Consider the following 26,793-nt stretch of genomic DNA (forward strand, 5'->3'; position numbering starts at 1 on the left):
GTGTAATTCGCATTGTTTCACCTCGTTACCGTTTGTTTCGAGCGGATGGTTTCACCGCAATTGGGATTTAAGCTTAATTAATTTTACCCGATGTTTATCGCGCAATTCGATGTCAACTGACGTTCAAATAAAACCTAATTGGTACGCCGACCGAACTGGCACGTGGTGTTTATCGTCCAATGATAATGAACAGCCGACGGATTACTTTGATTAAGAATGATGGAGCGCGAGAATAACCGGCGAAGTGCGCGGTTCGAGGCTCGTTCGAATACGCGGGGGTTTCTCATTTACGTTTGAAAATTGTTTTAGGTACTACGGGGCGATGATTCTTAAAATGAATGGTGTTTCGGGGTTGATGTGTTCATTTTTCGTATAGGTGGATGGGGATTTCGACGCTGAAGGATGTTTAACACAAATGATTCGTTAAATGAACATCGTTTCGAGGCGAATTTCGACATTGAGGGATGTTTAACAGGAATGATTCGTAAAATGAACATCGTTTCGAGGCGAATTTAGACATTGGGGGATGTTTAACAGGAATGATTCGCAAAATGAACATCGTTTCGGGGCAAAATTCGGCATTGGGGGATGTTTAACAGGAATGATTCGTAAAATGAACATCGTTTCGAGGCGAATTTCGAGACTGGGGGATGTTTAACAGGAATTATTCGTAAAATGAACATCATTTCGAGGCGAATTTCGACACTGGAGGATGTTTGACAGGAATGATTCGTAAAATGAACATCGTTTCGAGGCGAATTTCGACATTGGGGGGCGTTTAACAGGAATGATTCGTAAAATGAACGCCGTTTCGAGGCGAATTTCGACATTGGGGGGCGTTCAACAGGATTGATTCGTAAAATGAACGTCGTTTCGAGGCGAATTTCGAGACTAGAAGATGTTTATACAGTACTGATTCGCAAAATGAACATCATTTCGAGGCGAATTTTGAGACTCGAAGATGTTTATACAGTACTGATTCGTAAAATGATCTATTCAACTAATATCACAACAGGAACCACCGTTCATACGTTCCTTCCTAAAAGGATTAAAACAATATTTTTTTCTGGAAAATCTATAAATATATGGAAGTAAAAATTTATAAATTATATAACATTCAAGCAACTTTATTGTAATTATTTCTTTTAATTTGGTCAGAATTTAATGCATCTGATTATATACATTCATGTTATATGATTATATTATTAAATTACTAAATAATTTAACGTGATAAATAGTATATTTTTAAGAATATCTTTCTAGAGTTTCTAAGCTATGATTTCTAAATGCCAGTTGGCAAGATTTGACACACGAAGCATTGTCTTTGGATCTTCCAAGTTGGGAGTGATAGAAATGTTCAATTTACGAATCACGTCTGGGACTCATTTTAAGAATCATTACTCTAATTTGAGATTTGACAGAAATGTTGCTTCTCTGAGTGTCAAACACCCTGATGTTGATATTCCCAAATTTTAATCCTAAAACACCCCTTTTTTTATAATTTAAATCATTATTTTCCTGCACTATTTGACTCTAAGCAATCTTTTCACACAAAAACTAAGTACGATTTTAATTTTGCCCATGCAAAACCTCTTTCCAGAGTACACAGAGTACATTTAAACCAGCGTTGCTCAACCTATGGTCCGCGAAATGATAATTGCTTAAGTAGCCTTTGTTACAAACAGAAATTCTTTTAAACCATTCTTGATAGACACGAGACAATATTATACTTTTCAAATAATTTTTTCATTTCTATGGTATGATTCCCGAGTGGAGTCTTGGAGGGCAACAAAAAATAATTCAAGGGTCAGGCAACAGGTTAAGTACCGCTGGTTTAAACGATGCACACCAACGAAATATCGATTTAGCCAAGTTCACTGACCTTATGATGAGAGGAATGGCCCGTGTGATTGGCGGAGGTGTGATTTCCGGCGGGAAGAGATGCCAGGTCCTCGATGGTTAACTCTGCTAAGGCGTCGTTGCCACCACTGCAACCGCCTAGCAAGCCGCCTGCAATGACGCCGCCGCTTCCTGGACTGCCCCCGATGCAACCTCCATCCGACCTTACAACGTTCGCGGAGGGTCTCTTCTGCACCCTCCTCGAGGTCACCAGTTCCTTCACCCCTGACAACTCTCGCCTCGAACCGCCCACGTATCTAAAAAAAAAAAAAGCACGTGCGATTCTCGTTACTGTTTACCTTCGACGCGAGGGTGACATGAAAGAATATTAAATAAAAAGTTAGTACAAAGCCTCGCGTTATCGTAACGCTCTAACGACTTTGCTTTGACGCAAATAGCGTACAATATCCTGCAAGACTGAAATTTTAATTTCAAATAGCTATAAAATATATTTAAAATTTGTTTCGCTACTTATTTTTGTAACCTTGTTGAAATAAATATTATTCAAATTTATTTAACATCACAAATTTGAGAATTTTTTTAGTGGAAAACTACGTAGTGGCAGACTCGTTCTTCGACCCTCAGACGACGCGTCGGGGTTCATTATGGATCCCTCGTTATTTCGTTAAACCCTCCGCAGACATGCATATATGCATAGTAAAAGTCGTGTTACTTTGCTTCACGATGTTGCAAATAAATAATAATAAATGTTCGAGTCATTTAACAGGGCGAAAAATAAGGAAAATAGCGGCCACGAGCTTGGAGAAGGAAATGCAGTGTGTGGATGCGCCAGTAGAGGGCTACGCTCTCTCGCAAGTGCTCGATCTACCATTGACTGTCATGGCGTCTAAACAGGCTCATTTCTTCCTTCTGTTATCTCACAGATATTTCTCATATAATTAATCAAAGTATTAAGAATATTACATGGACGTCAAGAAAAATAAATATACATGGTTGAGTATAAAAAAAAACTCTATAAATTATTGCACAAATAATTACTCGAGTAAATAATTCCTTCCATTAATACCCTCAATGCTCAGACATCGGATTAAAACTAAAAAATAGAATTAAAACTAAAAATGAATTCTCAAGGCTCAGACATGGGATTCACGAATTTCAATAAGATTGCAAAAATTAATACCGTGTGGCAAATGTTAAATAAAATTAATTTCACAGCTTCCAATCGCCCAGAAAGAAAATGTCGACCTCGTAGAACATTTCAAGGATTTTATCTGACCTCTTTGGTAAAAGGCCATTCTCTTTCTAGAGGTCATGGTCTCCGAGAAGAAACCTAGAATACAATCTGGAGCAGCAGTTTTCCATTTGGGTGGACACGGATAAGATAAAGGGAAGAACACCAAGAATCGGATGTGCTAAACAATGGCGGCCATGTAGCTTCTTTTGTAAGGTGACTCTGACAAAATGGACGCTTCGAGAGGCATCGTGACCGACTCCAGGACCGTGGAACGTGCCAAATGAGGGTGGATTTGAATCGTATAGAAATCGCTCTATTAGCGAGATTAGATCCACGAGCCAATCCACTCGACGAACAGTGTGTCTGTTAAGCTGTTCGAAATCGATGAGTTGCTGTTCGACTGTCCTATCCTTTCTCTTTGTCCGGCGGGCTTCTCCTGCCCCGTTGTCAATTAAAATTGGACTAAAGTTATCGGGTTGTCGTCCTTTCGTTGACCGTACGACGTCCGGGACACAAAGTGACTACGTACGCCTGTTTCTGTCTCGCTTGACTCTTTTAAAGTTGTCCTGGACGTTGTGTCGTACGTTTGAAAGGTGATTCGAAACTTTGCAGGCTCGTTAACGCCTTATTTATGGGGTTTTGGGACCACCGATTCGGAGTAAAAAATGTCGAGGGGAATGTTCACTTCATCCCCCATTTACAATCACTTGGAGGAATTTATTAAGTTTTATCGAGGCTATTTTGTTGTAATAAATGGCTTAAAAATTGTAGGAAGATGAGTGTTTACTACGTTTTCAAAATGCAATGTAAAAGAAAATAGTATGAATCGAGATAGGTGGAAAATTTGTGCAAAATAAAAAGCTAGATAGGCAGATTTACGAGATGCCAAACAAAGCAAGAGCATGAGGAAAATATTGAATTATTAAAATAAATTATTTACTAATAAATGTGAATATCTCTTGTTATAATTTGAACAGTTGAAAATTATTGAATAGTTTTTGTCTTTGTAGAAATAAATCCCCAAAACCATTTAACTTTAGACGATCGAAATAGGAAGGACCCATTGCATTGCGAAACGAAAGTATCGAGTCGAATGGTTTCCGATAATCCTAACTTAATCTTTTGTTTACCTATCGTAAGCAACGAATAGACGTGGGTGGAGAATGTATAGAGGCTGAAAATAAAATGTCACACGTAGTAGCGATATTTTTGCAACCAATATAAAAATGTATCAGAGGGAATTACTATTAAATATTAAATCTAGATTTACTTTAGTTCGTACCAAAATTTTTAAATCATATCAATGCTTGTTAGAAAATTGTTTTATAGATCAAAATGTGTAATTGTATGTATTGTACGGAGAAAATAAGATCGATTTCGGTCGACCTTCGAAGGAATTTCAACCAGTATTAGGTCAGACGTTTCAATCTGGTATCCTAAGCTCGACTAATAAAAATTGCTTGTCTGCTTGCATAATATCACATTCCACTTAACCCAGGATTGATCTTTCTACAATACGTAATCGAAATAGAAATGATCGATTCGCGGATCTGTGTCGAGCGATCATTTTTTATTCAGCTAAGCGATTGCAACGTTTCCAACCACCTTTCAAAAGCACTTTGGATAACGAGAAAATGAAACTTCGATCCAGTTAACGTTTCACGAGAAGAGTTCAAACGCCTTCAAGATCCTCTATTAATAAATTTGTAGTTTTTCAAAATGTTTTTTATCTTTTGAGCAAAGTCAGAATATGTCCTACGAGCTTTGTAGAACTCTAGAAACAGTCTAATTCATAAGTACAGTTTTAGATATAACTTTAATAGTTTACAGTGTCCTATGATAACATCCATTAAGTCAGACGGTCCTAAACTAACACTTGAATTGCAGATGGGATACTTTATTTTATAACATTATTAGCACCGGAAATTTTAATTGCAAATAATGAACAGAAAGTTTAGATTCATTCTAAAATTCTCGTTTACGTAAAATTCGTATATTAATTTGTTAATTGGAATTAGCTGCGGGGCTAACTTACAAACGAATCTACAATTTTGATTTGTTATTCATTTTATATTATACAGGGTGTTCGGCCATTGGATGATTCTAGAGGCCAAAATAAGACGAAAATGGAGAATATCAATTTCTTGACTGAGGCTTCATTAAAAAGTTATTAAAAAATTAAATTAAAAAATTTCAAATCATTCTGAAAAAAATATCTTTGGTTGTGGGGCTCAATTACAATCATTTTTGGTGAATACACATACCCCTGAAATCCTACCCAGTTTTGAGAAAAAAATTCGAGTAGGTACTGACATTTTTAAATGAAATTAAAAAATTTAAAATCATACTGAAAAAATTATATTTAGTTACATGGGTCAATTACAAGCATTTTTGGTGAATACACATACCCCTGAAATCCTACCCAGTTTCGAAAAAAAAATTCGAGTACATACCGACATTTTTAAACAAAACTAAAAAATTTCAAAATCATACTAAAAAAATTATATTTAGTTACAGGGATCAATTACAAGCATTTTTGGTGAATAAACATACCCTGAAATCCTACGCACTTTCGAGAAAAAAATTCTTTACCGAAAATATAATTTCTGACCAGAAATGCTTCCTCGAAATTTCATGCAAATGTTTAAAATATCATAACTTCTAAACGGATTGAAGGATTTTAATGTTTCAAAAAGCAATCAACGCGTATTTTGGGGAAGAATATGTAGAAATTCAAAAAATATTAGAAAAGTTACTCCTTAATCCCGTAAAGTGAGAAAAACCCCATAAAAATGGTCCAATTTTCAAAGAGCCATAAGTCCTACAATAGTAAATATATTTGAATGAAACTTTTTTCTGATGTAGAGTTCGTGGGTACCTACAAAAAAGTATTAAACATCTTTTCTGTAGGACGTCAAACAAATCAAAAACGAATTTTTAAGAAAAATCGACAGGGGATAGGTGCTGAAATTTTTCGGCGAAGAAAAAAAATTTCAAATCATTTTAGAAAAATTATTTTCGGTTGCAGGAGTCAATTACAATCATTTTTGGTCATTAGACATACCCTTGAAATCCTACTCGCTTTTGAGAAAAAAATTCAGTACGGGCGGAACTTTGAACGTTAATAACTTTTTAACGAAGCCTCCATCAACAAATTAGTATTCTTGATTTTCGTCTTATTTTGGCCTCTAGAATCTCCCATTAAAATTTTGTACATGTTGTATTAAAATGTGTTGCAAAATCGAAGTCGATCTTGTCGAAAAGTGTTTGTTTTCTGAGAATCGTTAAGAATCTCTAATAACAATAGTTACGAAAATTAGTGTTACATTTAAGTTGTTTTCCAATGTGTAAAAAAATTAAATACTATTCACATCTTTTTCTACGTTTAAACGTTCGATGTCACTTTCTTTGCGAACTTAAAATATCCTCTCTGAATAATTTAATTAATTGTCAGGTTGATACTACTTAAATATTTATAAAACCTGGTTCTTCTCAGATATTAAAAAACGTTGACATTTAACTCAAGCAAGACAGTATAGGTGACAGAAATTTTAACCAAGATACTAAAAGAATTAATTTCCAAAGTGTTCATAAAAACTACATCTAAACAGGATTCCCAAATTTCGAGATTAGAAAAATAAATGTACTGCTACAAATATCAGTTAATAATTTTTACCCGAACCAAAAGAATTAAATTCAAATGTGTTCAAAAAAAAAATAAATCTAAACAGAGCGTACAAATTTCAAGATTACAAAAATGAGTACTCCTACAAATATTACACAGATTTTAATTGCCTCGAAAAATAAATTTTTTACCTCGTAGATTTTTACAAGCGTTCGCTTGACATTGAACGTGCTAAAATAAGAAGGAAGAAAATGCAAGGCACGTGGAAAAAAGGGGTTCAGCGAAACGAAGTGAAATTAGATTATGATTCGAGTGGTGGATTGGGATTGTTAGGCTGACGGGACAGATTTTGCATGCCTAGGACGTCGGCTAATTAACTTGTAAGTAGTATAAGTCAGCGCTCGAACGACCGATGGCTGGCGGATGCGTTCGCGCGACTATTTCGATCTGCTGACGCAAATCCTAGGAAGTCTCGCGGTGTCGTGAGATTAATAATTCACGAATCACGCGCGCAGGATTAGGATTACCGCGCTTACGTGAACGCCTCGTAGCTGCGAAGACTTTACTACAAACCCAACGCGATTGCCGCGTCCAGCTTCTTGTAAAGCTTTCACGACGATTCTTCACGGGTCCCTTGGCGTCTTACATAATCGTAACACAGTTATTATTCAACGTTTCCGACCGTGTATTCGAGGCCATACCTTTGGAACAAAATATCTAAATAATCTACAGATACCAGAATTTCTCAGAAAATATATTTTATTATTTAATCTTATAAAAAAACGAAATTTTGATCACCAAATGAAGTTGTTTTTTATATCTTTTGCCATTTATGATTTGGTAGCCTTTAAATAGAGGTAGGTTGAATAAAAGGGTGGATTTCTCCCTTAAAATTGAAAAGTGGTATAAATGGGTTGCACTTGTTTATTTTTACAGAATTTAATTTCAATCTTTTAGTTCTGTTTTCTTTTATATTTTTTGTCATTTATGATTTGGAAGCATTTAAGTAGAAGAGGCTCGAATAAAAGGGTGGATTTCTCCCTTAAAGTTGAAAAATGGAACAAATCAGTTTATTTATTTTTATAAAATTTAGTTTGAATTTTTCATTCTTGGTTTCTTTTATATCTTATATCCTTTATTACTTGGAAGCATTTAAATAGAGGTAGGTTAAATAAAAGGGTGAATTTCTCCCTTAAATTTGAAAAGTGGTATAAATGGTTTGCACTTGTTTATTTTTACAAAATTTAATCTCAATCTTTTGGTTCTGTTTTCTTTTATATCTTTTGTTATCTATGACTTACAAGCATTTAATACTAGAACTACCGACAATTATAGTGTGTTTATTTGTACCAAGGAAATTGAAACGATATGTGCATGAAGAAATGTATAATGCAATGGAAATAAGTGTTTATTCATTCTCATATAGAAAATTACGGTAAATTTCCAAAAATTCAGTCGAGTAAATTTTTTACAGATTATATTTGAAATTACAAATGGGTAATTTTGACTGGTTTGGTAGTTCTAGTGTTAAATAGAAGAGACTCGAATAAAAGGGTGGATTTCCCCCTCAAATTTAAAAAGTATCACAAATCTATTACACTTCTTCATTTTAACAAAATTTAATTTGAATCTTTCATCATCCTTGGAAGCATTTAACACTAGATTTACGGAAATCGTCAATTTGACGGATGTCTGATTCCATATTTAAAATTGCAGAACGCGTAAATATTATTTTTTAACAACTTATGTTGAATTTGATTGATGCAATGGCATGAATACATATTCTAATTAAAAGAAAAATCGTATTGTAAGGCAATCGTCAACATGAAAGGTATCAATAAATATACGTGCGATCAATGCCCGTAAATATAGTGTTAAATAAAAACAACTCAAATAAAACAAAAAACACCCTGAAATTAAAAAAAAAACAAATCGATCACACTTGTTTAATTAAAAAAAATCTAACCTGGATCTCATTTTGATCCGTAATTTAGTTCGAATAAAACGAATTGGTAAATCCGTCGAAGAATTCGAAGGATGGAGACGAAATAAAATTTCGAGTGTTCGTTTCGTTCAACGGGGATGCCAAAGTAATTTCGAAACGGGGGAGCTGCCGAGCATGCAAACCGTTCGGCGAAGAAAGATTGTTCCGCGAGCAACGTTTAATTTAATGAACATCTCCGTTACCGTTGGAAAAACTTTTCAATTTCGTTAAGGACGCCCGAACGCCAATTTCATACATCGCGCAAAAAGAAGAAGGAAACTCGCTGGGCGAAGTTGCACTCCTATTTTCCGTTTCGTTAGATGGGAATTCGCAAGACGCGATCAACTTTTCCTTTGCCACGGGGTCGATCGTATTTCGCAACAATCCCGTTTCAATATTTTTATTCCGCGGCGGTTCCGGCCGGAATCAGTTTCCTTTTCTTGTTATTGGAAAATGTTCTATTACTCGGTTATCTTTACAGGGCCACGCGGATTTCCTCGGGCAGTGTACATTGTTAGCGAAACGAACAAGGATGTAAATCTGTCCCGTTCGTAAAGGTATCGAGAAAAATTTTATTTCAGTAAATATTGAAGATAATTTCTAAAAAAGGAAGCCTTTGATCCTGACAATTTTTAATCGTAAAAGAATAATAAATGATGGCTGAAATTAAGTTTCAATTTTTGTCGAACTTCGATTACTTGTTTTTCATCTTGTAGGACTATAAAAACTGGTACTGATGATACATTTAATTATTAAGGGGTGCTCGAGGGGTCAGTCGGTTCGAGCATTTTAATTTGTAATACAGTGGTCGGCAACCTATGACCTGTGGGTCGAGCAGTGAACCGCGATGCGATAGCTGACCTCATCAATGAAATGCAAGATCAAAAAGATCATTAAGTGGGATCGAGAAAGATTCTTTTTCTGTTATTTTTAATTCGGTGATCAATCTTTGTTTTCTTAATCCTTTGACGTTCGTACCAAATAACATCGACTTTAGTAATAAATTTAAAAATATCAAACTAACTTAAAAAATACTGTTTATCGTATCTGAGAGGGCAGAGAAGTCTTTTTAAAAATTTTTTAAATATTTGCAATTGATACATATAATAGAAACAGGGATTCGTATGTGATTAAAAAGCTATTGAGGAACATTTACATTTGCACGAGAATTAATTATAGTGAAACAATAATATACTGGTTTGAAGGATTTAAACAACTCAAAAGCAAAATAATAATTACAAAAAAATTGTGTGAAGAGTATGTAACGTATAGCGAAAATGAAATGTAAAAAGAAACGCGAATAAAAAAATTGATAAGAATATGAAATGTCCACGAAGATTTCATAATTCAGAAAATAATAATTGGGTACCATGCATACATTGATTCGTTAACACAATAAGTATAACATTCGTTGTTACGGCGGTGGAAAGAAAATAACTCGGAGGTATCTACACACTTCTATTTCGGGAGAATTCTAAAGAAAACTTGCAGACATTGTTTGAATTTTCTGTTTATTCTGGTGGAAGCCAGACAAAAAAAGAGAGAACCTTTCCAAGTTTTGAATGCGTGCGAACCATAGGGTCTCGTGTCCTTAGTTTAAATTTCGACCGTTAGAATTAAAAATCAAAGCAACCTGATTATAAAAAAACATTCATTCTTATCGTATCTAATTTTTCTGAATGGTTTCTTCAATTTTTCAAGCTGTTGCCAAACAATAGAAATCAAGATTTGAATATACATATTTTTAAATAAATTTAATTTATTTTACTATTTTCCTTGCTATGAACTTGGCCTATAGAATATATTATTGTATTTTTTTGGTGAATTGAAATGAAAACAATAAGAAATTCGACAGTGTGGTTTTTAAGAAAACACTTGAGGTGCTTGTGAATCGACTAAACTGCCAAGAAACCTTTGTTTTAACAAAAACATTCATTCTTATCGTATCTAATTTTTCTGAAACGTTTCTTCAATTTTTCAAGCTGTTGCCAAACAATAGAAATCAAGAACCATTAATCGAGTCTTTGAATATACATATTTCTAAATGAATTTGATTTATTTTACTATTTTCCTTGCTATGAAATTGGTCTATAGAATATATTATTCTATTTTTTTAGTGAATTGAAATGAAAACAATAAGAAATTCGACAGTTTGGTTTTTGAGAAAACACTTGAGGTGCTTGAACCGACCAAAACTGCCAAGAAACCTTTGCTTTAACAAAAATATTAATTCCTCTAGTAGACACATAAATAAAATAACTTGGCAGTAGCTTTGTAATTTTATTTCTACGTATAATTGTGTCCATTATGGTTCGACCATCATCCCTGGCCCTTTTCCAATGTCAATGTTATACAAAATCTAATCTAATATTAATATAATATATATAATATAATATATAATATTTATGTCTTCTTGACTATTATAGTCGATTTTATTTACTCAGATTTTTTATTGTGTAAATTAAATTATTGTTGAAAAATACGAGTTCACTTCGAAAAAACTGTTTTTTTGATATATTTAATATCTTTTTTAATTGTAATCATATCTAACTTTGAGTCGCAAATTTAAGTGAGAATAGATTTTGTAACGTAGTTTATAACGTAGTGAAGCTTAAAATATCATCAGTAGACAAATTTATTTACTGTGCTTATAGTTACTCAAACTTTGTATGTGCTTCAAAGTTATATCCCGATGGGATTGGCGTCAATTTTCAAGTTTTAACAAAGCTACACAATATTCATCGTGTTGCGAATACTCAACAGTCTCTTACGTTTCCAATTTCGATTTTAGTTCTGTTAAAAAACACTACAAATTACACGATATAATAATTTAAAATAAAAAGAAGAAATATACTTATCGTTCCCTAAATCGTCGACTATAGTTTCGTATCGTTATATTAACATGAACATTAATTCTAATCACATCCAACTTTTCATTATTCTTTTCTTAATCCTAATCCTGCAACGTGACTTTGAGTCACGCACCAAGTTTGTGCAACCTTGGGCTCTATAAATAAATGTGTATATTTATGAGAAATTATGTAAATGTGTTTTATGATTTAATACATAAATTATCATCAGTGTACAAAGTTACTTTCAGGTCCTATAGTTACTTGACCTTGGTATGCGATCCAATGTCACATCCCGGTAGGATTAGAGGTAATTATCATTTACAAGGTCATCGACATTAATCGTTTCAAAAATATTTTCTACCCTTTAAAATTGGAATGATCAAATTCATTAATCACGTCTAATTTGTTTATTGTTTTCGTAACACATTTACTGCCAGGTTTCTATTTTTTAAAAATATTTTCAACATTTTTTCAAATGTTTGTAGTATTCCTACTGTCAGTGACGGTATTAACAAATTTAAAAATACTAAATTTCATTTATTCTAAGCATTTCAAAGCGTCGGTCACCGGTGACCACCATGTCAGTCAACGCGATAATTCCATAGTTTTCACAAGACTCCATTATGTAATTATTCTTTTACAAGGCTAGAATGAATAGTTTGTTTCAACTTGTCAAAAAACATTTACCACAATTCAGTGATACACAACCTTCTATAAGTACAAATAAAAATAAAATAAAACTAAAATAACGTTTAAACGACAATAATTTTCAGTCGTGATAATTCTACAGAATAAATAGCATTTAAACACATCTAAAATCAATATTTTACAAACGATAACAATTCTTAATTTAAAAATCGCAAAATCGCAAGAATTTCTTCTACCAACAAAAAAAGAACACATAACCTCATGTAACTCTATCGTGACAATAGTCTTACACGACGATAAAATCGCCAAAGAAACTTCGTGCCTCGAATTATTCAACCGACTAACAACTATTAAAAAATACTTCCGCAGGTTGAGCACCGCTGTCACGACACGAAAATTCGGAATTCCCGAGAATTCGAAAGAATTCCGCGATCGTACGCGATAACATTCGTCGGTGTCGCGAGTGCTCAACTGTCGTTACAAACAACCGTGTACCAACCTGTGGCAAAAATAAACTATCCGGTGTTATCCTTTCCAAACTTCTAACCTTGTCAACGGGCTCCTGCGTAGGGATCGCGTGAGCGTGACTCGTCGGCCAAACGAAGCGAAAGTTTACTCTTTGCTTCACCCGACGACGTTCTTAACGCGTACACTCCTCGCGCGAGTCGGCATCGCGATGTCCCGTCGACGACTGGGGAGAGGGAGGAAGGTTAAAAAGAGGCTGGAGGACTCACTGTTTCGCGTAAATCCGTAGAATCACCGATCGTGGAAAACTGCAAGAGTGGACAGCGTCGCGATGAAGAGCAGCCGGCTCCTCCGTCCCCGGAGAACTATCGCAAACCACGACGTTCCCGTCGTTCGTGCACGTAACCGTACGTTTCGTTCGTTCCCCGACTCAGCTCCCCACCCTCGTCCACTACGCGCCACGGACGGGTCTCCCGTCGAACAACCCCCCGAGAACAGCACCCCGCGCACTCCGCCAACCGTCGCGCAAGAACCTCCCTCGGTGGCGCCTTAAGCCGCCCTGATGGTTGGTCCAAGTCGCCGCCAGATCGCGCCACCGTAACCGACTACGACGGATCGATCGACGTGACGTCACGCTGGTCGACGCAAGCGTCGTGCCAATCTCGCCTCGTATCGTCCACCGGCGACACGCGTCCTCGTCTTCGTCCAGATAACGGCTAACCGAAATCTTTTTTCTTCTCCTATGAATAGAGAACCCGGAACATTCCAAAGATTCGACTCTCGGGGAACGGACTCGATACTTGGATGTTCCGATCGAGACGGGTCGATTCGTTCGAGAATCTATCGAACGCGTATCGACGATGTCTAGTAACTATCGTCTCGTGACATGGCTTGGTTATGCATCGTGTATACCGTGTTCTCTTGCTTCCAGTGATTGAAACGGTTATAGAAATAACTGTTTCGATATTACGGATCACGTTTTTCTATTTGAGACTTTGTTTTTGAGATTATTGAGCTTAATTTGTTGGATATACGTGTGGATGAACACGAGTGGATCTGGTATGTCTGTTCGCTACCCACTGTTTCTACTTAAAATCGAATCGTATTCTACGATGGAAATAGGAACTTATTAATTATTGAGATCGGTCAAACGAATAATCAAATTTAGCTCTTCATTGATCTAAACGAACGTGACTTTATTTTTGATACTCTAGACGACATTATTTAAATAAAAATCTAATGTAATAAATAGCGGAAAGTACTTTTATTTATATGTGTAAAAGGGAAAATATGGGAAAAATTAACGTCTAAAAGTTCAAATAATATGACCGTAAATAAATATAAGAAAATAGTTATATCCAGATGGCAGTAAATTAAATTAAGTGTGAAATTTGATGATCTGCTTTCATCCCCAATCTAAGAACGAAATTATAGACGCGACGAAAATTACAATCGCCTTTCTTTTACATATTTTTAGAGTTTGTTCGAGTTGGATGATATAAGAAAATACGATCATGGACTTCCCTATCCGAAGACTTTGAGAGTAACCCTAACACGAGTAAGCAGGTGTCTCGAAGTTCACGGTATCTATTACTTAATCGATAATCGACCGGTGGAGTGTTTCAAATTCCTGGAAATAATCGGCCGAATTATCCAGGAATACAATGTGGAATAGGAACTCGATACGATCGAGTCAATTAACTGTCAATTCTAAACACGCAACTAGAAAAAGTTCAAAGCAATACAAAATGGAGACATCTATAGCACATAGACGATTAAACCAAATATATTTAACCAACATGTTTGATGCAATACAAAATATTTTTTGTTATTCGAATTAATTAAATATTTTACTTTATAATTTCTTTAAATAACTACGTTAAAAATCTATTAAAAAATAAACTAACATATTTGAGATTGTGAATTGAAATTTCGTATAAAGAATAAATATAAATAAAATAAAATATTTTAAATAGTATTAATGGACCTTCCACATTGTATCAATGCCAAATTATTTGTAACATTTATTATTTTAAGTATTTACTTCTCTCGTGCTAGGAATTGTAAAATCCACGCGAATGGCTATATTCAGGAGTCACGAAGAGCTTAAAGCACGAGGCGTGGGCGAGTCATAAACGTTTAAGATTTTATGCATATTCTATTCCAACAACTGGCTAAATCTGTTGCAAAAATTAACGATCGTATTACGACAATTTGTGGGATACAACATTCTCAAGAGATTACCATTTAAACGCACTGGCCACGGAAAGCTGCCGTTTATGCCGCGGTGATTTATGAAACAATTAAAAGGATTGAGTGTGCCATTACAACCCGTCAAAGACTTATGGCACTTCCGTGAGAAGTAATTTCGCGTGGCAACCAGGACAACTGCATCGAACACATGGTTCGCACGCGTGAAATTCAAAGTCCAAATTATCCGATGATATTTTTGACATCGCATAATTCTCAGCGTTTCTCGAATTAAAACCTTTGCCAGACACCCTATAGTAGAATCAAAGTGCTGTTTTTCTAATATACTTGAAAATTGTAAGAAAGGTGAAAAATCGTTTTCAATTTTCTAAGAAGCAAGTACAGCAATGCTTGGATAACTGCGAGTCATTTTCTATTGGATAAGTGAAAGGTAGCCATCCCTACTACCGAGAGGGGACTCCCCTTGACACAGTAAAAAGCTCAACGTCGAGTAATCTGATTGGGGCTCGAATATCGAGGCAATATACGATGCAAAAATGGAACTTTTTTATTTTTGCTTTTTTTTGAATGAAACTTTCACCAATGTGTTTGTGAGAGCTTCCCGATTAGAATGAGACCAAACACGATATAATTTGTTTCTAATCTAGTTACAATAAAGTGGAAATACTCATTAAATATGGAAATATGTAAAATCTTACAAATGTACTAGTAAAGGCCCCATTAGCAGAAAATAAGAAATAAATAAGATTCACGTTGTGTTTCTCGTAGTTACCTACATCTATCAATAGTGTTGTTCATTCAAGATTGGAAAATCACTTTGATCCTTTGCGTTCGACATTTTTATAAAATCCTAGAGGTTTGCATTCGACGAATTTAAGTAAAATACGTACTCTTTTTTACTTAACGTTACATGTTCCTTTCTTTCGAGAGTGGGTCGAGGGTTTGATAGACTCTGGGCACAAATGATCAGTCACGGAAACGTTTCCTTCGGGATATTTCACAAATAGGCAAGGCGCGAGTTCTCTGGTCTTCTGGTTACCATCACGGTGAATGGAAAGGACAATACCGAACGTCGCTGACAAAGGACAAAGACGCTTATCTTCCTGCGTACGGCTACGTCCAATGCGACGTCTCCCTAGCTTAAATTGATTTCTCGCTCTGTTGCTTGCTCATTCACGATTGTTCGACGCTGAGGGAGAACGCGCGATGTGCTCCAATTCTGCGGAGCTGCCGGGAATTGTCTTGAAAATTCAGCATCAATCGTATTTACACGACGATCGGCCAATATTTCTCGAACGTCCGAGTTACCCCTAACAGCCATCGCCGAAAAGTTACGGGCCACTTACTTTGGACGACTGGAACGACTAATTGACCGGTTATCGAACTAGCGTTTAAAAACTTTTTAAGTCCACTTGCTCGGGATTTGGACTTTTTAATGGATCGAATACGAATGGGTGTTTGAACTTTTATACGATTTAAATTAACCCTCCATTGCACGATACTATCGATTGGGAAATTCAAGTTAATTCTGTGCCTTTCGGAGTGTTCGTTAATATTTAAATTGGAAATAAGTATTCGTTGAACGCAACAATAACGATTCTTTTTAATTTCTCTGGCAGTTATGATACATTTTATAATTGAGAGTTTCTTATAAATAAAAAAAATTGCTATTAAAGGTACAGATTCGTAGGAACGGCGCAGAGAGGGGAGGCAAGGAAAAGAAAAGGTGGCATTTTCCAAATGCTCGGAAATTCATAATTACGGGATACGTGTGCGGTTTAATGTCTACCCCGTCGACCCGAAATTCCATGTACGTAGTTTCTGTTCACCGTGTAATTAAATAGAACTCGGATACGGCTCGTGTGCGCCTGCTCATTAAAGCAGTAATCAAATTTATAAATTGTCTTGAAATTGTCGAATTAATCAAATTCCCGTTGAACGCGATCTCGCTGAAATTCCAGACTGCCCCCTTCCATTTTTATTTGTGTCTATTAAATAAAATGATTAGTCTTCTAGAGATCAAGATTATGTGGAATTTGATTTTTTAAAAATCTATTTTAACACTAAAACTGCCAAAGTGGTCAAAATAATCCGTTCATAATTTCTAATAAAAATTGTAACAAATTTTTACAAATCTTCTTCTTTTTAATAAATACACCATAATTGTTAATCTATTTTCACAAGATGAATTCTCACGTTTTGAACAATTTCGTGTATTTATTTGAAACTGGGATTCAAACAGCTTATCTTGATCGTCGGCCATTGCCTCGTCGATCGAGGACCCAAACAGTTTGGCAGCTTTCGTCTCGATCGTTTCGACTAAACTGCGAAAGGGTTAAACGGGCGAAACGAAGGAGCAAGAGAGAGGCAATGTTTTCAAACGTTGCCCGAGGATTCGTAATCGTCGGAATATGCTCCACGGGGCTGGCCTTCTTTGTTGTGCCCTCACCTCGTTTCGTGGGGTTCCCAACGATGCCAGTAGGATGCGAGAGGGTCGACCCAAGAGACGGGGGCGAGTATATTGAATTTCCGAAAAGCGCGTCGGGTTTCAAGCGGATGATACGCAGCTTGGTTATGCCAAAAGAGTTAGAGCTACCGAAGAGGGGCCAGATTACGCCTCCGGCTGTTTCGTGCCCCGCGAAAACCACGACGTTCGGGCGCTCTGGGACAAAACTCCTCCAACTATGTGTCGCGATCCTTCGAGGGTCGAAAAAAAAAATGTAAACCATGTTATTTCGAAATATTCAAATATTTTTTTGGTAAATAGCAAGTGGAGTAACTGGAAAAATGGTCTGACCCCCAAACATGAATTTAAATAATCGGTATTATTAATTTATTATTCTGTTATTTTTGTTGCACCCCATTTCTATAATCAGTTGGTTAATATAAGTGAAATTAATGTCCTTCTACTTTTAAAAAATCAGTTTTGTTAAAGAATATCAAGATGTCTCAGAAAGTGAGTTGAGGAAAAGTGAAATGTTTTAATTTCTCAAACATGAATTAAAATAATTGATTTTATTATTGATTTCTTTTTCTGTTATTTCTATTATGACCCATTTCTATAATTAATTGGTTAAAATAAGTGAATTTAATGTTTTTCTACTTTAAAAAGATCAATCTTTCTAGGGAATATCAAGACGTCAAGAAAAAGAGTTGATGAAAAGTGAAATGTTCTAATTCCCCAAACATGAATTAAAATAATTGAGTTTATTATTGATTTCTGTTTTTGTTATGTCTAGTACATCCCACTTCTATAATCAGTTGGTTAAAATAAGTGAATTTAATGTCCTTCTACTTTAAAAAGATCAATCTTTCTAGGGAATAACAAGATGTTCTAAAACAAGAGTTGATGAAAAGTGAAATGTTCTAATTCTCCAAACATGAATTAAAATAATCGAGTTTATTGTTGATTTCTGTTCTTGTTATATCTAGTACACCCCATTTCTATAATCAGTTGGTTAAAATAAGTGAATTTAATGTCCTTCTACTATTAAAAAATCAATATTTCTAAGGAATATCAAGATTTCCCAGAAAAAGAGTTGATGAAAAGTGAAATGTTCTAATTCCCCAAACATGAATTAAAATAATTGAGTTTATTATTGATTTCTGTTTTTGTTATGTCTAGTACATCCCACTTCTATAATCAGTTGGTTAAAATGAGTGAAATTAAGGTCCTTCTATTTTTAAAAGATTAATTTTAGTAGGGAATACCAAGAATGTCCCAGAAAAAGAGTTGATGAAAAGTGAAGTGTTCTAACCTCCAAACATGAATTAAAATAATCGAGTTTATCATTAATTTCTTATTCTGTTATTCTTACTACACCCCATTTCTATTATCAATTGAAATTAATATCCTTCTACTTAAAAAAAATCCAATCACCTCAGAGAATATTTATATTTAAGAAAGTTAAATTAAAAGACCTTGAATGACCTTAGAAGACCTAAGTATTCAACAAATTCAACTGAGAAATATACTAGTTACTAACTAAATAAAATCATGCAGTTCCATTTAATAATACGAAAAACACAACAGTTTATAATCAAAATGGTCTCCTTGAAACAAAGTGAATTCTACTTAAAATAGTTTTTTAAAAAATTGAATACGAAGGGGAGTGTATACAGATAATTAAACTACATAAATGTTAACTATAAATGTATACATATTGATTGGCAAATAATTTAACGATACAATGAATATTTAAACAGTTTTGAATTTAAACTTTTCTGTTATTGGAACATTTAATGGTATTCCTCCATCATGGGGTGTAATGTTTCTGATACTTTGCTCGACTCTTGCGCTTGTGCCCTATTTTTATTATTAGAAAATTAATTAAAAGGTTACACGCGATACGTTTCTCACTTACATCATACCTATCGTATAGCCATACAAGTGTCTGCGTCGTGTCGAGGTTTCGGATATCGCTATACAGGGATTGGGGTATTCGGGTATAGGGAACAAACCGTCTCGGAGCAATGTTCTGCTCACGTAAGAAGCCACGAACACTAGAACCAAGACGTTCTTCGACATGGACAAATTTAACGATTTCTAAATTTAAACAATTTTTTATCGTCTCCTTTTACCAAGCATTCCTTATCTCAGAACATCACTTCTACGAAGAAATTCAAAATTTACTTGCATATTTGTTAAATTAGTTATGGCAATTCGAACAATTCGATATCATTTTTATAATATTCAATCTTCAATATTATTTTTAGGTTCTCATCTTAAGTAAATTTGGATCAAGTATGGTTATTTTAAAAAATTGTTAAAATACGTTCATATCATCCAACTTAAAAAATTTTTTAAAAAAGTGTCATCTCTAAATAAATTTGACCAAAATTTTTTGTAAAATCACACAATCTCAGAATTTTCATTGGAAACAAATGAAACATTTTTCACAAATAAATCTCACTTTATATTTATTATTTAATTTGGCTATGCACTAATAATATTCATAATCCCCAGCTTAGAAGTAAAGCAAGAGAAACCATACCAAAATTGTTATTTTTTAATACAAACCTGATACCTAGATTATTTTATAGAGATCACATTTATATTTCTGAAACAATTTGAAAGCTCGCTGCAGCCATTATTGGAAGAACGCACGAAAGGTTAACGTCGCAGAAATAGTTCGTTTAAAACGTCGTCGTCGGTTCTATCCGGCCTCGTTAGATTTATTCCTTTCGCCGGGAATATATTAGAATCGTTAACTTTCCATCCCCCTTCAGAGTTATTGTCAATGGTACAATCAAAGCTTCCCGACGAGCGTGTCCTATATTCCGCCGAACATTACGGTACACTTTCTTATCTGGGCTGGCTCGTAATATAGGACATTTGCGAGAAATTATTGTCGTACGTCCAATACACTTTTACATGCGCGACACGTTCGAAGGAAATCAAATGAGATTGAATAGTCGAACGTAGAGCTTGGATGGGACAGCCTACGCTTCAACGAGATTCTATTCGACCGAGACGAATCCAAATTCAATGCGGTGAATCTAATCGAGATGATCACCACTGACCCACTTCCGTTCCTTTCCAACACCGGTAACTGATTTTCTTTTCCTTCCGCGGGCCTTTTAATCTACCATATTGTCAGGCTGTACTGTATCGATATTAAATCTTTAGACTTCATTACCAGGGGCTGGATTTTAATCGAACTCGTACAACGAACACTTGATTCAATCCTGTGGTCGCTCTGTTTATAGTGCCGTTAAATAATGATCGCGTTACGTTAACCAGTCTGTGCTCGTAAACTATCGAGAATCTATTAATTGGTAAACAATTTGTTTAATATGTTATAACTGTATAAAATAAATGTAGGTAAATAGGCAGATGTAGAAAGAAAAAATTGGAAAAATATATTAATAATTGCAATTGATTGTTTCTAGGTTCTAATTTTGATCTTCCTCACTAAACAATTTATTTAATATATGTACATATTATAACTGAATAAAATAAATGTAGATAAATTGATAGAGGTAGAAAGAAAAAGCTAGAAAAATATACTAACATTTGCAATTGATAATAAAATCTAATTATTCTAATTTCTAATTTTGATCTTTCTCAGTAAACAATTTCCTTAATATATTATAACTGAATAAAATAAGTGTAGACAAATAGATAAGGGTAGAAAGAAAAAGCTAGAAGAATATACTAACATTTGCAAATGATAGTAACATCTAATTATTCTAATTTCTAATTTTGATTTTTCCCAGTAAATAATTCTTTAAATCTATTATTACTGAATAAAATAAACGTTGATAAATAGATAGGTGTAGAAAGAAAAAATTGAAAAAATACAATAATAATTGCAATTGATTATTTCTAAGTTCTAATTTTTATCTTCCTTAGTAAATAAATTCTTTAATATATTATGACTGGATAAAATAAATGTAGATAAATAGGTAGGGATAGAAAGAAAAAGCTAGAAAAATATACTAACATTTGCAATTGATAATAACATCTAATTATTCTAATTTCTAATTTTGATCTTCCTCAGTGAAGAATTTTTTAAATCTATTATTACTGAATAAAATAAACGTTGATAAATAGATAGGTGTAGGAAGACAAAATTGAAAAAATATATTAGTAATTGAGATTGATTATTTTTAGGTTCTAATTTTGATCTTCCTCAGTAAACAATTTCTTTAATATAATATATAATATTATTATAACTGAATAAAATAAATGTAGATAAATAGGTAGGGACAAAAAGAGAAACCTAGGATAAAATACCAATAATTATAATTGATAATTTCATTCAATCATAGATGGATGCAAGGATCTAAAATTTGTGTCAAAATTTCAGATGTCAAATAATGAAAATTTTGTTTAAAAATTATACTATTTTAGTATTGAAATTAGCACAAGAAATTGAATTTTCTTTAATCTCGAATTTTATTTGTTAATTTGTAGCTAACAAAGAATACCCGATTCGCTGTGTGACTCATTTTGGCGGGTGTCTAATCGATGCCAGACATCGATTAGGACCGTGGCCCGTTCTACGCAGTTTGGAAAATTGGGGGAACAGGACCGGAAGACTCGCGACGACTACAAAGTATTAGAAATGGGGCAAAGTTAAAAATTTTTGAACCGAGAAAATTGATACGAGTTTATCGGAACAAGGGTTAATTAAATCAATGTAACTCGAGCAGCAAGAGGTAATCGAGCTAAATTAAGTGGGGCTGAGTAATTGCAGGGCCCGTACAAAATTAGGTCGCAAAATTTCGTCTAAATAATGGCCGTTAGTACTTGGCGACGCGACTACTCTCCGGTGCATATCACATTAAGTCTAATTCAGACGTCGCGGCGCAACTTCGCCAAGTGATTCACGCTAGGATAACTTAATATTAACCGCGGGCGTACACGTAGCCCCCACCATCGTCAAATAATGCTTTCAAATAATGCTTTCTTCCCGTACCGGAAGCAAATTGAAGCTGAACAGAAAATAGTGGAGGTGCGTTGAAATGGAACTTCATTAGACATTTACAATAAATAAATATGCAATTCGATATATAGTCTGACCAAATATAGCTTATTTAACTCTGTAAAACGACGTGATTTTTAAATCACTCATCATCTATTTTTCTAAGTCTGATTTTATTATTAACATGTATCGATTATTGTTTCAAGTTTGTGTATATCAAAATTTTGAGTGAATAAGTTTCTATACTTTTTCTGAATCCATATTGAAATTAAAATTTCTTTTCGACACTTGGAATGTTTATGTATAATTAGAAATGTCTAGCCTAACCAAATATAGTTTATTTAACTCTGTAAAACCACGTGACTTTTAAATCACTCATCATCTATTTTTCTAAGTCTGATATAATTTTATTATTATTGTTTCAAGTTTGTGTATATCAATATTTTGAATGAATAAATTTCTATACTTTTTCTAAGTCCATATTTGAAATTAAAATTGGCATTAAAATTTCTTTCCAATACTTTAAATATTAATGTATAATTACAAATGTGTAAATACAATAATCGAGTAATTTTGACAATAGTTTATTTTTACAAACAGTTAAATTATATTTTTCCAAACTTCATTTTGTTATTTTGACTCAGTGTACATCTTAGGACCAGACTTTTAAGCATTTTAAATATTTTACCTACTCTAAGTGTTATATTTCTTACAAAATAGCATTTTATTTTTCTTGTACAATTTATTTCAGATATTAATAACGAACTTTCCATATACTAAACATGTCCCGAATTAAGAAAATGGAGATGTTCATATTGAATAAACTATGCTTGTTCAGATTATATTCTGTGAGACATGTTGAATATTTCTTTGGAGTAAATATTCGATAACGGAGTAATATTTTGCAGGACATGAATAGAACATATCACGTTACTTGATATTTTTTGTATGCTCGTGCAAGAAGGCTCCTATACTACCTTATGCAAAAAGCTTTTTCCACGAGCTGTTACTGGTCTGCTTTGTAGAATATTCATTTTACATTGGAGAAGAGTGCTGTGCTATACTCTTACAAATTACTTTAATAGAACACATACTTCCTGTTTCTAAAATATAACTGCATCTCAAGCTAATTTCGAAACCTTAACGTATATAAATAATAAATTTCCTTACTCCGTGTTACCTAAAATATATTATGAAGATATAAAACTTTTCTTTTTAACTTGAATCAAAAAGAACTTTTATTTCTTTTTAAATAAAAAAACAATTATAGAGAATTAAAATATTCCCTGTCGAGTCCACACGAGTCGACGAATTTTACGATGTGTATTTTACGCTTACGTGGAGGCCATGACTCATTCGACTTGTCACTGTCAGTGGAGCACGTGTTTTGTGGCAAGATACCGAAAAAATAAATGGCCATACCACCTTCCAAATGTTTACAAATCGGTTAAATTAATTACCTTTCATATGGAAGGTGATTCAATCATCAACTTGACAACCGTAAATATTTCACTTCTTTTTCAGGATAAGAAAATTTGTCAAATATTAAAATTAATCTATCTATTGTGCACTCGTCTGTATTTAGAAATTTTCATAGTCAAAGTTACATATTAAATGGGTCTCAATTATCACACCACGATAATAAAAATATGTAGCCTTTTTATAAAAAAAAATATAGTTACTTTAAATTCTGTTTTCTTTTAATACTTTTCCCCAAATATTAAAAGCAACTGAGATATTTAAGTTGGTAAGATAATAATAACTTTGTGTATTGTTTGTCGATGTATAATAATTTTTCATTAAACTTTCATGAAATAAACGCAATTTAGAAAATTATTATATTTCAATGTAATTAATAATGCGGATCTATCATAATTTACGTAAGGAAGACGCAAATAAATCATCGCCTGGAAGACAGATGAGAGGGACGAAGTATTGATCAGTGAAGCTTACACTTAAAGCTTGTAAGCTCCTCAACGGGGATACACAGTGACTAGTAAAATTCATTTAGGCCATTATGCAATATTTTTTAGATTTTTACGTAAGAATATAAGCTTCCAGGAAACATTATTATGACGGTACATGGTTAAATTAACAAAGAGAATTTTAAAAAACTTTTATATTACTGTTTTTCAAAATATTCAAATATTCTGATATTCTCTTTTGTTTATCATTGCTATTTATTTAAATCAAAGGATTCAAATTAAAAAATGGCCCAAGTATTCTTCAATTTTTGACTTCAGTATTACACGAGTAATTTTTCAAACTATTCATCATATTTTATGAGGCTATTTTCGAAAATATTCTAATAATCATTGATATTTATTAAGACCAAAGGATTCGAACTAAAAAATGGTCCAACTATTCCTCAATTTTTGACTTCACTATCATAGTAATAATTTTTAAAACTATCCATCGTATTTTATAAGACTATTTTTTGTAATATTCCAATATTTTAAGATTCGTTTCATTTTATCATTGGTGTTTATTTAGACCAATGGACTGAAATTAAAAAATGGTCCAAGTATTCTTCAATTTTTGACCTCAGTATCATACTAGTAATTTTTAAAACTATCCATCATATTTCATCAGGCTATTTTCTAAAATATTCTAATATTCTGAGAATCCTTTTCATTTATCATTGGTATATATTGAGACCAATGGATCCAAACTAAAAAATGGTCCAACTATTCCTCAACTTTTGACCTCACTATCATTGTAATAATTTTTAAAACTATCCACCATATTTTATCAGGCCAGTTTCTAAAATATTCTAATATTCTGAGAATCCTTTTCATTTATCATTGATATTTATTAAGACCAAAGGATTCGAACTAAAAAATGGTCCAACTATTCCTCAATTTTTGACTTCACTATCATTGTAATAATTTTTAAAACTATCCATCATATTTTATCAGGCCAGTTTCTAAAATATTCTAATATTTTGGCATTTCTTTCCATTTATCATTGATATTTATTAAGACCAAAGAATTCGAACTAAAAAATGGTCCGAGTATTCCTCAATTTTTAACTTCACTGTCATAGTAATAATTTTTAAAATTATCCATCATATTTTATAAGATTATTTCTTGTAATATTCCAATATTTTAAAATTCGTTTTAATTTATCATTAGTGTTTATTGAGACCAATGGATCCAAATTAAAAAATGGCCCAAGCATTCTTCAATTTTTGACTTCAGTATCATAGTAGTAATTTTTAAAATTATCCATCATATTTTATCATTTTATTTTCTAAAATCTAATATTTTTACATTTCTTTCCATTTATCACTGATATTTATTAAGACCAAAGTATTCAAACTAAAAAAAGTTTCCAAGAATTTTTTAATTTTGACTTTACTATAACAGTAGTAATTTTTAAAACTATCCACCGTATTTTATAATGCTACTCTTTATAATATTCCAATATCCTGAAATTCCTTTCCATTTATCACAGACTATAGTAATTCTCGAAACTGTTCATCCTATAAAACCAATAACCAAACTTCTCCATCCCTTTCGCCCAACCCTGATTCGACATCTTCAAAATTAGACTATCAAAAATAATTTTGTATAATATTCCAATATTCCTTTTTCATCCCGCTCCATATTTTGAAATTCCACAAAAAATCGCTCTACCCAGTCGCCGTATCTCTGCGTTCTGAGAAGCCTTGTCCCCGGTAGCCGTGCCCCTCCCCCTCGCCCCTGTCCCGAATATTAATACTTCGTCAAACTTACCTCTCGTGATCGTGGCCGTAAGAAGGATTGATTCTGCGCGCGTATAAGGAAGCACCGCCCTCGGACATGTAACCGTCGCACAAGTCGGACAGTGTTCTGCTACCGACGCTCATGCCGCCGCGAAGAACCTCTCCGTCGCTTAGGTAGCCGGAGGCGACGTCGATGTCCGCGTAATCGTGACCGACATGATGATGGGAAGAAGAATGAAGGATCGTGTACTGTCTCGCGGTCGTCCTGCTTGGCAAGGTTTGCAGGCCCCTTGCACCGGGCGTGTACCCGCGGAGCAGAGGTTGCATAGGCTTCACTGTCATTTCAGCCTCGTCGTCGGCTATGGAACCCCCAGCGCAAGTTGAACTTTCAGACAGGACCTGCGAGGGAGCGCGAGTTAATACTTGATTCGATGCCAAGCGGAAAGTTATTACCTGGCTGCGGATTTTATGCATTCGCTAGTATTTAAGCCTGTCTCGAACGTTTCGCAAACTATGTTAATATACGTATGTAAAGAACTGGACCTGGTCGAGAAAATGGGACATCGATCGAAGGGAGATTTTTTTGTGTGCATACCTCTTATGCTGACGATAGGAATAGGGATTTTTGTGAGGGCATTGGGGTTTCATTTAACTTGAAAACAGTAGCTAAGAGTCTTAGATTGATAGAGGGGCTAGGAAATGAAATTTAAAAATTTTGTATAAAATTTTGGGTTGATTTTCACTGGTTCTGGTCGAGAAAATGGGACATCGATCGAGG

General features: G+C 34.0%; 1 protein-coding gene across 1 annotated transcript in view; it reads right to left on the minus strand.

The window, feature by feature from the left end:
- The window catches only part of LOC122400878 (neuron navigator 3), a 345,501-nt gene that overhangs the window by 123,073 nt on the left and 195,635 nt on the right, over positions 1-26,793 (minus strand). Inside the window, exons 9-10 of the mRNA XM_043402613.1 lie at positions 26,047-26,414; positions 1,883-2,156 (exon numbers count right to left, since the gene is read on the minus strand). Of these exons, the coding sequence (XP_043258548.1) occupies positions 1,883-2,156; positions 26,047-26,414 (642 nt within the window). The remainder of the gene's footprint in view (positions 1-1,882; positions 2,157-26,046; positions 26,415-26,793) is intronic.

The sequence above is a fragment of the Colletes gigas genome, unplaced genomic scaffold (assembly GCF_013123115.1).
Source record: "Colletes gigas isolate AHSC1104 unplaced genomic scaffold, ASM1312311v1 Colletes_gigas_Sc00020, whole genome shotgun sequence".
NCBI lineage: Eukaryota > Metazoa > Arthropoda > Insecta > Hymenoptera > Colletidae > Colletes > Colletes gigas.